Source organism: Heptranchias perlo, chromosome 2, assembly GCF_035084215.1.
Source record: "Heptranchias perlo isolate sHepPer1 chromosome 2, sHepPer1.hap1, whole genome shotgun sequence".
NCBI lineage: Eukaryota > Metazoa > Chordata > Chondrichthyes > Hexanchiformes > Hexanchidae > Heptranchias > Heptranchias perlo.
The window spans coordinates 91,943,653-91,956,470 of record NC_090326.1 but is presented as its reverse complement, the minus strand read 5'-3'; the positions used below and the strand labels follow the sequence as shown (position 1 = coordinate 91,956,470).

General features: G+C 43.5%; 1 protein-coding gene across 1 annotated transcript in view; it reads left to right on the top strand.

Annotated features, from left to right (window-relative positions):
* The first annotated feature begins 5,490 nt into the window (after window positions 1-5,490).
* Window positions 5,491-12,818, top strand: part of asns (asparagine synthetase) — a 28,759-nt gene continuing 21,431 nt past the window's right edge. The window contains 4 exon segments of the mRNA XM_067995959.1: window positions 5,491-5,739; window positions 9,529-9,766; window positions 10,322-10,507; window positions 10,599-10,700. Coding sequence (XP_067852060.1) covers window positions 5,491-5,739; window positions 9,529-9,766; window positions 10,322-10,507; window positions 10,599-10,700 — 775 coding nt within the window.

The following is a 12,818-nucleotide window of genomic DNA, read 5'->3' as shown; positions in this document are numbered from 1 at the left end:
TCACAATATATATCAATGATTTGGATGAGGGAACTAAGTGTAACATTTCCAAGTTTGCAGATGACACAAAGCTGGGGTGGAATGTGAGCTGTGAGGAGGATGCAAAGAGACTCCAATGTGATTTAGACAAGTTGGGCGAGTGGGCAAGAACATGGCAGATGCAGTAGAACGTGGATAAATGTGAGGTTATCCACTTTGGTTGTAAAGACAGAAAGGCAGATTATATTCTGAATGGTGATAGATTGGAAAAAGGGGAGGTGCAACGAGACCTGGGTGTCCTTGTATACCAGTTGCTGAAAGCGAGCATTCAGGTGCAGCAAGCAGTTAGGAAGGCGAATGCTATGTTGGCCTTCATTGCAAGAGGATTTGAGTACAGGAGCAGGGATGTCTTACTGCAGTTATACAGGGCCTTGGTGAGACCACATCTGGAGTATTGTGTGCAGTTTTGGTCTCCTTATCTGAGGAAGGACGTCCTTGCCATGGAGGGAGTGCAACGAAGGTTTACCAGACTGATTCCTGGGATGGCAGGACTGACGTATGAGGAGAGATTGGGTCGACTAGGCCTATATTCACTAGAGTTTACAAGAATGAGAGGTGATCTCATCGAAACATATAAAATTCTAACAGGACTAGACAGACTAGATGCAGGGAGGATGTTCCCGATGGCTGGGGAGTCCAGAACCAGGGGTCACAGTCTCAGGATACGGGGTATGCCATTTAGAACCGAGAGGAGGAGAAATTTCTTCACTCAGAGGGTGGTGAACCTGTGGAATTCTCTACCACAGAAGGCAGTGGAGGCCAAGTCATTAGATGTATTCAAGAAGGAGATAGATCTATTTCTTAATGCTAAAGGGATCAAGGGATATGGGGAAAAAGCGGGAACAGGATACTGAGTTATTCGATCAGCCATGATCATTTTGAATGGCAGAACAGGCCCGAAGGGCCGAATGGCCTATATTTGCTCCTATTTTCTATGTTTCTATGTAACAGCGCTCACTGTTATTAGTGGCGAAATTGAGGAGCAAGTCCTGGCATTCGCACACGCACAGTGAAACGTGGAAACCCGGAAAGTGCCAATCCTGGTTCGCCGGTGATATGGTAGCTTCAAATTAAAGGTATATCACCGGCTGGAATCAGTGGAAACAATGGACCAGCGCCAACTGGCTCATCTGCCCCGCTGGAAAGTAACTAAAATAAAAACAGAAAATGCTGGAGAAGCTCAGCAAGTCAGGCAGCATCTGTGGAGAAAGAAACAGAGTTAATGTTTCAGGATAAAGACCTTTCGTCAGAACTGGAAGATGTTAAAAGAGTTAAAGTTTTTGAGAAAGTAACGAATATCGTCACAAAACAGATACACTTAAAAATATCAGGTCTAATCTAAGTTTTAACAGCGCGGTAAGTCTTAACGACTGCCAAACAACTAAAAATTAACTTTTAAAAACATGGAGTCTCATTACTCCTGATTTTAATTGTTTTTGGTGGTTAAAAAAAACTTTTTAAAAATTAAAAAATTTTGTTAAGAACTTTTTCCTTCAGTCTCTTTTTATTTAATTTGATTATTTTTCACTCTCTCTTTTTTCGCTGTCAATCACTGTTTTTACAATGATTTTAGTGTGGTACCTTTCACTTCCTGGATTTTACGTTCCAGCTTGCAGAAACTCTTCGCAGCTTGTCAAAAATGCAGCAATCTGATTGTTCGAGGGGAGAGATCGATCCTCTCGTTTCTCCTGTGGATCCTAGCTTCACTGGAGCTAACGCTGGGCTCTTCTCTGCTTCCTATTAGAGGAAGTGCACCCAGTGAAGACAGCGGTAAATTAGTGGGTTAGTAAAAATCTATGGAGTGGCGAGCATTGTTGATTCACCATTCGGACTAATTTCTGGGCCATGATGGTGCTTGTTAATTTTGCCCCACCTTGAGGCACTCCTCATTACTGCAGCTAGCCTCATTCCTTGAGGCACTCCTCACTACTGCAGCTAGCCTCATTCCTTGAGGCACTCCTCACTACTGCAGCTAGCCTCATTCCTTGAGGCACTCCTCACTACTGCAGCTAGCCTCATTCCTTGAGGCACTCCTCACTACTGCAGCTAGCCTCATTCCTTGAGGCACTCCTCATTACTGCAGCTAGCCTCATTCCTTGAGGCACTCCTCACTACTGCAGCTAGCCTCATTCCTTGAGGCTCTCCTCACTACTGCAGCTAGCCTCATTCCTTGAGGCACTCCTCATTACTGCAGCTAGCCTCATTCCTTGAGGCACTCCTCACTACTGCAGCTAGCCTCATTCCTTGAGGCACTCCTCACTACTGCAGCTAGCCTCATTCCTTGAGGCACTCCTCACTACTGCAGCTAGCCTCATTCCTTGAGGCACTCCTCACTACTGCAGCTAGCCTCATTCCTTGAGGCACTCCTCACTACTGCAGCTAGCCTCATTCCTTGAGGCACTCCTCACTACTGCAGCTAGCCTCATTCCTTGAGGCACTCCTCATTACTGCAGCTAGCCTCATTCCTTGAGGCACTCCTCACTACTGCAGCTAGCCTCATTCCTTGAGGCACTCCTCACTACTGCAGCTAGCCTCATTCCTTGAGGCACTCCTCACTACTGCAGCTAGCCTCATTCCTTGAGGCACTCCTCACTACTGCAGCTAGCCTCATTCCTTGAGGCACTCCTCACTACTGCAGCTAGCCTCATTCCTTGAGGTACTCCCCACTGCCATCAGGCTCCCAAAAGCATTCTCCCTTTCTCTTATGCAAACCCTTGAAAGAAGCAACAACTTCAGGAGTTAGGACTGGCAGAGCAGCAGTGATACTGCTGACAGGTGTTTGCAACCCACAGATTGAGAACTTCTTTTTTAAAGGCATAGTTTCGCAATCTATAAACGACGGCACTTTTAATTACAGGAGTGCAGCCCACTGTAGACGTGCAGTTCTTCTGCAGTGGGCTGAACTCCTAATTATAATAAGCAAGACCTGCAGGGATCTGATGACAGTGCATACCCGTGAAAATGTGGGTTTGTGGATCTGCCATCCAGTCAAGGTGTTCTGCTATAGGAAAGTTAATATTGGGTGCTGATCCCATATGTTTTCACTCTGGGTCTCAGTATCACACTGCAAAGCCAAGCATGGCTACAGAAAATGACATCCAAAGTCATGAGTGAACGAGGGAGAGCGGGTTACAGAGGTCACTGTTCCCAAATAGAATATAAAACTCCAGTAAGTATAAAGTACTTCTACTGATTAGTGGCAACATAGACACGGCTACCTAGTCCAATAATCCTAACTCTAAAGATAATACTATCTCCCAAAATATGATGTTTCTTGAATGTTCATGAACAACCCTGAATTAACAGCCATGATTTGGTTTAATATTTAATTTATAATTCTGGTTAGTAATCTGTAAATATTTTTTCTGTAGATTGTACTGTTTGAAATAGCTGTAATAGTAATCAATCAAATCTGCGTACAGATTAGTAACAATAAATAAATGGTGCTTGTTCTTTCCACTCTGGGAACTTGGTTATGTTTAGTTGTAGGGCTGCACAAAGATGTTGGGTTGGTAACCAAAGGGTACAGATTTAAGATAATTGGCAAAAGAGCCAGGGGGGGAGATGAGGAGTTTTTTTTTTGTGTAGCGAATTGTTATGATCTGGAATGCACACCATGAAAGTGAGATGGAATCAGATTCATTAGTAACTTTCAAAAGGGAATTGGATATATACCTGAAAAGAAAAAATTTGCAGGGGGCTATGGGAAATGAGCAGGGGAGTGTGACTAATCGGATAGCTCTTTCAAAGAGCTGGCACAGGCACGATGGGCCGAGTGGCCTCCTTCTGTGCTTTAAGATTCTCTGATTTTGTGTCCTCTGGTTACCGACCTTCCTGCCAGCAGAAACAGTTTCTCCTTATTTACTGTATCAAAACGCCATATAATTTTGAACACCGCCGTTAAATCTATGGCCACTAGTTACCCTTCTTCCTCCTGCAGCTTCAGTCCTCTGTTGCTGTGCTATGTTATGAAGGACGCAGCATGCCATAATGATTCACGAGACTATGGCTGGGGAATATTGCAGGGTGCCCCCAGACCTGTCAAGGCTCCTAAATCTCAGCCTGAGGATCCTGATGGCCTGCTCAGTGATGCACCTCATGATTGCATGGCTGTTATATCTGTTCTGCACAGGAGTGGTGGGGTTTCATAGGGGTGCCATCAGCCATGGTAGAAGGAGGTAGCCCTTGTCCCCAAGCAGCCATTCTCTAAGATTACCCCAAGGTTAGAACAGTGGGGGGGATAATGGAGTGCCTTAAAATGAAAGCATTACAGCAGCTGCCGGGTAGCGGGCACAAACTTGCATGAACCTCTTCTTGTGACCACATACAAGCTGAAAATTGTGTCTCAACTAGGAAGTGCTGCTCGTTTATCAGTGGCCCTCAGAATCTGACAGTGCTCAGAAAAGTAAACTTGTTTGTGACGGTCGCAGTTTGGATGTGAGATTTTTCTATTTAAATTAATGTGTTTCACAGAAAGTTTAAAGTAAAGCCAATGTTCTAATATTTTGTATTTTAATCTATAAAGGCAACAGAAGGAGATACTGAAAAGAAAAAAAATAAACTGAATAATAGCTGTTAATAACATGTAGCAGTGTGAACTTTTCATAAAATTATGACACTGAATTGTGTAGTGAAACAATATAAACAATATGTGCCTTTAGAGGAATTGTTGGGGTTTTTAGTCTTTTCATGTGATACTACTTTTTTTTTAGAAACAAATTGTATTCAAGTTGCGCTATTTCCATGATGGGGAATAGAATATTCTGCGTACAGCATCAGAATATAATATGCATAGTGTGGCTTGTGAACAGGATAAAGGCCCTTCTGCACTGACTGGATGTCAATCTTCCAAGAGCAGTCCCTACTGCACGTATTGTGACCTTTTCAATTTGTCTATGAGACATTCATGTGGCTTCTGAATGCGACCGCCAAATCAGTGCTGAGTTCTGGGCAGATTTGTGCAGTAGATTCATGTCCAGTAAGAACTCGCTTGAGGCTGTTCGCACTCAGCCAGCAATAGATCTATGCTGCAATCTTTCTCAGATCCTAGAGAATAAATCTGAAATTGCTGCATCCAAGTCCCTTGATTATTAAATATTTGAAGAGATGCCATAATGAAATAGGAGTCAGACACTAGGATAAATTCACTGATGCTTAAAGCCTCTCTCGATGGGACTGTGGGTTGCATATTGGCCCTATGATATTGAGGGATCATTAAGTGAGGTTCTGCACTGGGAACACAGCAGCCCTGAATTTACCCTGGTATTTGGACTTGCAGCTTAATTTTTATTTTGCATGAAGTACGTTTATCATGAACTCCATTCTTCATTTTGTTTAAAGCTAAGTACACCATACAAACCAAACATTTGAGAGTAAATGCCATTTATGAACATTTTCTCCACAGCCTTTCATTTACTACTTACTGGAACACAGAAATTGGCAAATCTGACAATGTGTGGCATATGGGCCATTTTTGGGAGTGACAAACGCCTCGTTGTGCAATGTATTAATGCTATGAAAATAGCACAAAGAGGCCCTGATGCATTTCGCTTTGAAAATGTCAACGGCTTCACCAACTGTTGCTTTGGATTTCACCGTCTAGCGATTGCTGACCCATTGTGTGGTATGCAACCTCTACAAATAAAGAAGTACCCATAACTCCGGCCTTGCTACAATGGAGAGATTTACAACTTCAGACAGGTATTTGCAAAATAAATCTCTTGCATGTCCTATTTTCTGCTTTCATACCAATGATATTATTTAAACCCCTCTGCAGGGTATATCCTTCTTCAATTCTGTCATGGTACATAAGGGGCTAAAACACAACTTCACTCACAGAAGAATGTTACAGCTCATTTTATTACATTTTGTCGCAATAATTAGTCTGTTTCTCTGAAAAACAAGTATCCAAGGCAAGGTCCAAGCTACTCGATTCAGATACATTAGTTCAAATATGTATTTGATTGACAAATCTTTGAATGTAACAAGGAAGAACTTGCATTTATATAGCACCTTTCATGGCCTCAGGACATTTCAAAGTGCTTTATAGCCAATTAAGTACTTTTGAAGTGTAGTTACTGTAGTTAGAGAAAGGAGGAGGATGGCACTGTGCCGGAGGCCATATCCACTATGGGTATTCAGGGAGCTCTTCTTTTACTTTAACTTTACTCAGGAGCAAAGCAGGACGAGAGAGCACTAGGTTTCACCCGCAGGGCAGGCTTCTCCAGGGTGCAAGGAGCCAGAAGCTGCACCCATATTGCCATCCGTGCTACCCATAGCCAGCCTGGCAACTTTATCAATCGTAAGGGATTCCATTCCCTCACCGTTCAGCTGGTTTGCAAAGTTACACAAGCAGTGCATCAAGCAGGTCTGTGCCTGGTAACTTGGCAACAGGATTTCTTTCACCCTGCGCCAGTTCTCTGTGCTGCCTTTATTTCAACCTGGCCATCAAGTTGCAGGCTGGCTACTTGGCGATAAGAGATATCCCCTTTGGACGTGGCTCATGACTCCTGTCAGGATCTCAGGAACAGCTGCAGGGCTGGCCTAAAATGAGAGCCAGGTTGCCACTAGGAATATCATTGGGCAGTCAGCATGCTCAAGCAACACTTCCGCTGCTGGATAGTACCAGAGGAGCTTTGCAGTACAGCTCTGAGCCGGTAACCAGATTTGCGGTCGTCTGTTGCATGCTCCACAACTTTGCCATCATGAAGGACCAGCCATTACCACTATCTAGGCAACAGGAAGTGCAGGAGGAGCAGGAGCAGGAGCAGGAAGAGAGGCCCCTCGCTGCCAGAGCTCTCAGAGAACAGCTCATCCAAGAGCACTTCATGTGAACCATCCCTCCCATCCTCAATACACCAGCAGTCCCACAATCCTTACCACCATCATTCGATTGCCTTCCTTCAGTCCAGGATCTTGCCCTTGCTTCATTACAAAGATAAATACCAACACCAAACCCAGAACAAAAAACAAATTTATCAAACAACTCAATTCTAACAGTTAACAGAAATAATTTAGAATCACCCTTGTGTCAGATCTTAGTGCCTATCTTGCGTGCTCCTCTCCCTAGTCTAGTGCTCCTACAGTTTGCGAGATGGAAGGCTGCTGAGCTACCTTTGAGGACACTTCAGACGGCCGTGGAGGGAGACCTCGAACAGCTCTGGGTCTTGAGGGCCCGGCTTCAGACTGCAACATTTTGGCATGGCCCAGCCTGCTGACAGGGAGCAGGTATGCTGTCGTTCTGAGAGAGGACAGCAGGTGGCTCTCAGATTGAACCAAGGCCACTCTCTTGGGGTGGCACCTAAGCACTCCTACAGCTCTGCACGAGAACAGAGTGCAGGACTCTTGTGATGCTTTGGAGGCCCCTGTCAACATTGGTCTCCAGAGCCAAAATGGCAGCAGTGTGAGCTGCCATGGAAGATGTCAGTAGAGGCTCCATCATGGTGGGCACCACTGTCGTGTTGATGGAGCTGATCACTTGGTCTATATTGGACAGAATGGTCTCTATGCTCTGTGCAAATCCTTGACATAAGTTGGATCTGGACTCCTCCATGCTCTGCGACATTGAGTATTGAGGCTGAATGTAATGGCAATGTGAGCAGAGAGTAAGACAGCATTATTCTTACTCTGACAACTCCAGTGAAGTCATTGAACTTTTTGCGGCATTGCAGCCATGTCCTTGGGGCTAAGCTCCTGGAATTGACTTGGCCTATCACCTCTTCCAGAGTTAATGCCTGGAGGGCTTCCTCCTCCCTGGGGGAAAGAGGATGTCCCTCCTCCTGTCCAGTGCCTAGACCAGTGCCTCTAAGGCAGCATCAGCGAACCTGGGGACATGATCTGTAGGTCTTAGAGCCATTTTTCTCTTCAGAAGTTGCAGCCAGAATGTGCTTCTTTTTAAGAGGTGCTGGCTGCCTTTTAAGTGGCATCAGAGATGCCTGATATCCGACCTCCCAAACAGGTGTACAGTCAATAAGTAGTGCGGGAATGCTGACTGCACGCCTGACTCATGATAATCAGTAGGTAGCATGAATATTACATGCTGCCTGAGTCAATGCTAACAGGAGCACGCAGTGGGCACCCCGCCCCATGAGCACCCATTTTTGGGCACAATCGAAATTCTAGGCCCAGATCTTTAAAAGCAGAATTAAAAATGCAAAAATCCAGAAAAAGGACAAATGGGATTAATAGTTTCATATAGAGGGGGTGCAGGAACAGAGAGACCTTGGGGTGTATGTGCACAAATCATTGAAGGTAGAAGGGCTGGTTGAGAAAGTGGTTAAAAAAGTATATGGGATCCTGGGCTTTGTAAATAGAGGCATAGGGTACAAAATCAAGGAAGTTATGGTGACCCTTTATAAAACACTGGTTTGGCCACAACTGGAGTATTGTGTCCAATTCTGGGCACCGCACTTTAGTAAGGATGTGAAGGTCTTAGTGAGGGTGCAGAAAAGATTTACTAGAATGGTTCCAGGGATGATGGGCTTCAGTTACATGGATAGACTGGAGAAATTGGGGTTGTTCTCCTTGGAACAGAGAAGATTGAGAGGAGATTTGATAGAGGTATTCAAAATCATGAAGGGTCTAGACGGAATGGATAGAGAGAAACTGTTCCCATTGGTGGAAGGGTCAAGAACCAGAGGACATAGATTTAAGGTGATTGGCAAAAGAACCAAAGGCGATATGAGGAAAAACTTTTTTACGCAGCGAGTGGTTATGATCTGGAATGCACTGCCTGAGGGAGTAGTGGAGGCAGATTCAATCACGTCTTTCAAAAGGGAATTGGATAAGTACTTGAAGGGAAAAAATTTGCAGGGCTATGGGGAAAGGTTGGGGGAGTGTGACTAGCTGGATTGCTCTTGCAGAGAGCCGGCACGGGCTCATCGGGCAGAATGGCCTCCTTCTGTGCTGTAACCATTCTATGATTCTATGATTCTAGAGAGTTATTGAATACAAAAAGGTGGTGATAATTAAGGTGGGTACTCCATTCTAAAAGGGTTCTGAGGCATGGAAAAGGTACAATGTAGGATGATAGCAGGAACGAGAGGATAAAGTACTGATGATAACCTTGAAAAGCTAGGGTTGTATTCACTAAAGCAGAAGTTAAATGGGGAACTAATAGAAGTGTTCAAAATTATGCAAACGGTTGAGAAGACAAATGGTGAAAATGATTTCCACTGGCCAACAACCTGGTATAGAACAGGCATAAACTCCAGACTAATTCTAAAAGCATAAAGGGGTGTTAGAAGAAAATATTTCATGCAGAAAATTCTGCCGACTCACACCCAATGTACACCTGCAGCTTCTACACTTCCTTCTTTACTGTAGCCCTGTATGTTAACTATCCCATGATGCCCCATAATTGTGCCAAACTGGTAACCTATTGTATTATCTGCCATCCCACACACTGAACAATTAGCCTTTTGATGGAATTTAATGTAAATATATTTTTTCTCTCTTTTTAAGTTTTTCCAATATTTTGCTGTTTACTAGCTTCAGAAACATTTTGAATTTGAATATCAAACACACGTAGATGGTGAAGTTATTCTTCATCTTTATGGAACAAAAGGAATCGAGGCAACCACTAAAATACTAGATGGTGTGTTTGCCTTCATCCTGCTGGATACTGAAAGTCGCAAAGTGTTTCTTGGAAGAGATACGTATGGAGTACGACCCATGTTTAAAGTGTTCACTGATGACGGATTCCTTGCTGTGTGTTCAGAAGCAAAAGGTAAAATTCAGTTTCAACGGAAACCATTTTCTCAGATGAATTCGCTTACCATGAACCTGCTTGCTAGTCATGAGGGTGATATAATATTCTGGCTTTTATTTTATTTCATTAATTTGTCATTTGCTTACTTGTGTTATATGTAACCCATACTCTTATATTTATCTTACCCCTAGTTTTGATTGTAGTGATTCAAAATGTATATGCTGGGCCAACAATGGAGTTCTAGTCTTTTCCAATTGAGAAGTGGTCTGTTCTTTGTGCATTAGGGTAGTTAGTGAAGTACAAAATTATGAAAAAGTTTGAGAGGGTAAATGGTAAAATATCCCCAATAATTATTATGTGAATGCAATATAGTGCTATCTTTTTAAGGATCATACAAAAACATTTAATAAAGAATAGGAACACTTCAGTGAGTATATATAGAGAGCCATAAGTCATGTATTTGATGTCACAGGTTATGGTATATCAATCTTATAAAAGGGGCTTTCCCTCTAATGTAGTAATAGCTGATGTTGAACAATTGAATAAAAATATCCATGTATCCATCTATTGCAGGTCTTCTTAATCTCACACACTCAATGACTACAGTTCCAGATATAGTGCCCTTTCCTCCTGGTCACTACGAAGTATTTGATTTGAAGCTTAATGGGAAGGTTGCCCAAATGAAATGTGTGCAATTTCATAACTTTAAAGATGTTCCAACGCATGTTGCATTTGATACTCTGGGGATGTTGGCTGCAGGTATCAAAATTGAAGATTTAACCAAGACATAAATTCATCTGCTGTTTACCATGTGTTGTATTAGGGATTAATGGTTGTATATGTTCTGTAGATTTTGGTCTGGAAACTATCAAAAAGAATATTCGACTTCTTCTAAAAAATGCAGTAAGTAAACGTCTGATGTCCCACAGAAGAATTGGCTGTCTTTTATCAGGTAAGATATAGTTGAAGTAAAAGATTCTTAGTGCCAGTATGTTTTAAGTTGAATAGAACATTATCTCTGTTTTGAGTCTAATGGGCCAATGAATGAACTACATTATACATAAATATTGCACTATCTGACCTTCATTACCAAATGGCATTGTGTAGAAATGATGACCAACCATGCAATCTAATTTGTAATGTAAGAAAAGCACCAGGCAAGGAGCACTGTGGAAAAGTTTTAAGGTTAAACTCAAAATTAAGTTACGGAAAGTATAAAAGAAACAAAAGAAAATTAAAAAGGGAAGGGGAAAATTATGAGAAAATGGCAGTTTCAGATCTCCTCTGGTGTAGCTATTTGTTTCAGTGAAAGGGCAAAATTACTGAGCTGGTCATAAATGTTTTCGTTTCTCCATTTCTGTGCACTGAAAAGAATGGAAATCAGTATGCACAGATGAGAGGAGAGCTAATTGCTTGAATGCCATTTGGAATGTAATTGCTGTGTTTACGTCTCAAATCTAAGATAGGGTACGGTAGCATAGTGGTTATGTTACTGGACTAGTAATCCAGTCAGACAAGGACTAATAATCACTGAGTCATGAGTTCAAATCCTGCCACAGTAGTTGGGGAATTTAAATTCAATTAAATAAAATCTGGAATAAAAATAAACTAGTATCAGTGGCCATGAAACTACCAGATCGTTGCAAAAACGTATCTGGTTCACTAATGCCCTTTGGGGAAGGAAATTTGCTGTCCTTATGCTGTCTGGCCTGTATGTGACTCCAGGCCCACAGCGATGTAGTTGATTCTTAATCGCCCTCTGAAATGGCTTAGCAAGCCACTCAGTGGTACAATCTCGCGACAGAAAGTCACTAAGAATAAAACCGGATGGACCACTAGGCATCGGATACGACAAAGGCAAACCAAGCCCAGTTGACCCTGCAAAGTCCTCCTCACAAACATCGGGGGACTTGTGCCAAAATTGGGAGAGCTGTCCCATAGACGACTCAAACAACAACCTGATCATAGCCATACTCACAGAATCATTCCTTTCAGCCAACGTCCCAGACTCTTCCATCAACATCCCAGTGGGACAGGACATATTCACCAGAGCCTGGAGTCCTCAACATTGTCACCAGACCTCATGGCATCCAGGTCAAACATGGGCAAGGAAAGCCATATTACCACCTACTGCCCTCCCTCAGCTGATGAATCAGTCCTCCTCCATGTTGAGAAGCACTGAGGGTAGCAAGGGCACAGAATGTACTCTGGGTGGGGGACTTCAATGTCCATCACCAAGAGTGCTCGGTAGCACCACTACTGACCGAGCTGGCTGAGTCCTGAAGGACATAGCTGCCAGACTGGGCCTGCAGCAGGTGGTGAGAGAACCAACACGAGGGAAAAACCTACTTGACCTCGTCCTCACCAATCTACCTGTCGCAGATGCATCTGTCCATGACAGTATTGATAGGAGTGATCACCACACAGTCCTTGTAGAGACGAAGTCCCGTCTTCACACTGAGGACAGCATCCAACGTGTTGTGTGGCACTACCACCGTGCTAAATGGGATAAGTCACAACAGATCTAGAAGCTCAAAACTGGGCATCCATGAGGCACTGTGGGCCATCAGCAGCAGCAGAATTGTATTCCAGCACAATCTGTAACCTCATGGCCCGGCATATTCCTCATTCTACCATTACCAACAAGCCAGGGGATCAACCCTGATTCAATGAGGAGTGTAGAAGAGCATGCCAGGAGCAGCACCATGCATACCTAAAAATGAGGTGCCAACCTGGTGAAGCTACAACTCAGGACTACATGCGTGCTAAACAGTGGAAGCAACATGCTATAGACAGAGCTAAGCGATTCCACAACCAACGAATCAGAGCAAAGCTCTGCAGTCCTGCCACATCCAGTCGTGAATGGTGGTGGACAATTAAACAACTAACGGGAGGAGGAGGCTCTGTAAACATCCCCATTCTCAATGATGGCAGAGTCCACGTGAGTGCAAATAGCAAGGCTGAAGTGTTTGCAACGATCTTCAGCCAAAAGTGCTAAGTAGATGATCCATCTCAGCTTCCTCCCGATATCCCCACCATCACAGAAGCCAGTCTTCAGCCAATTCGAATC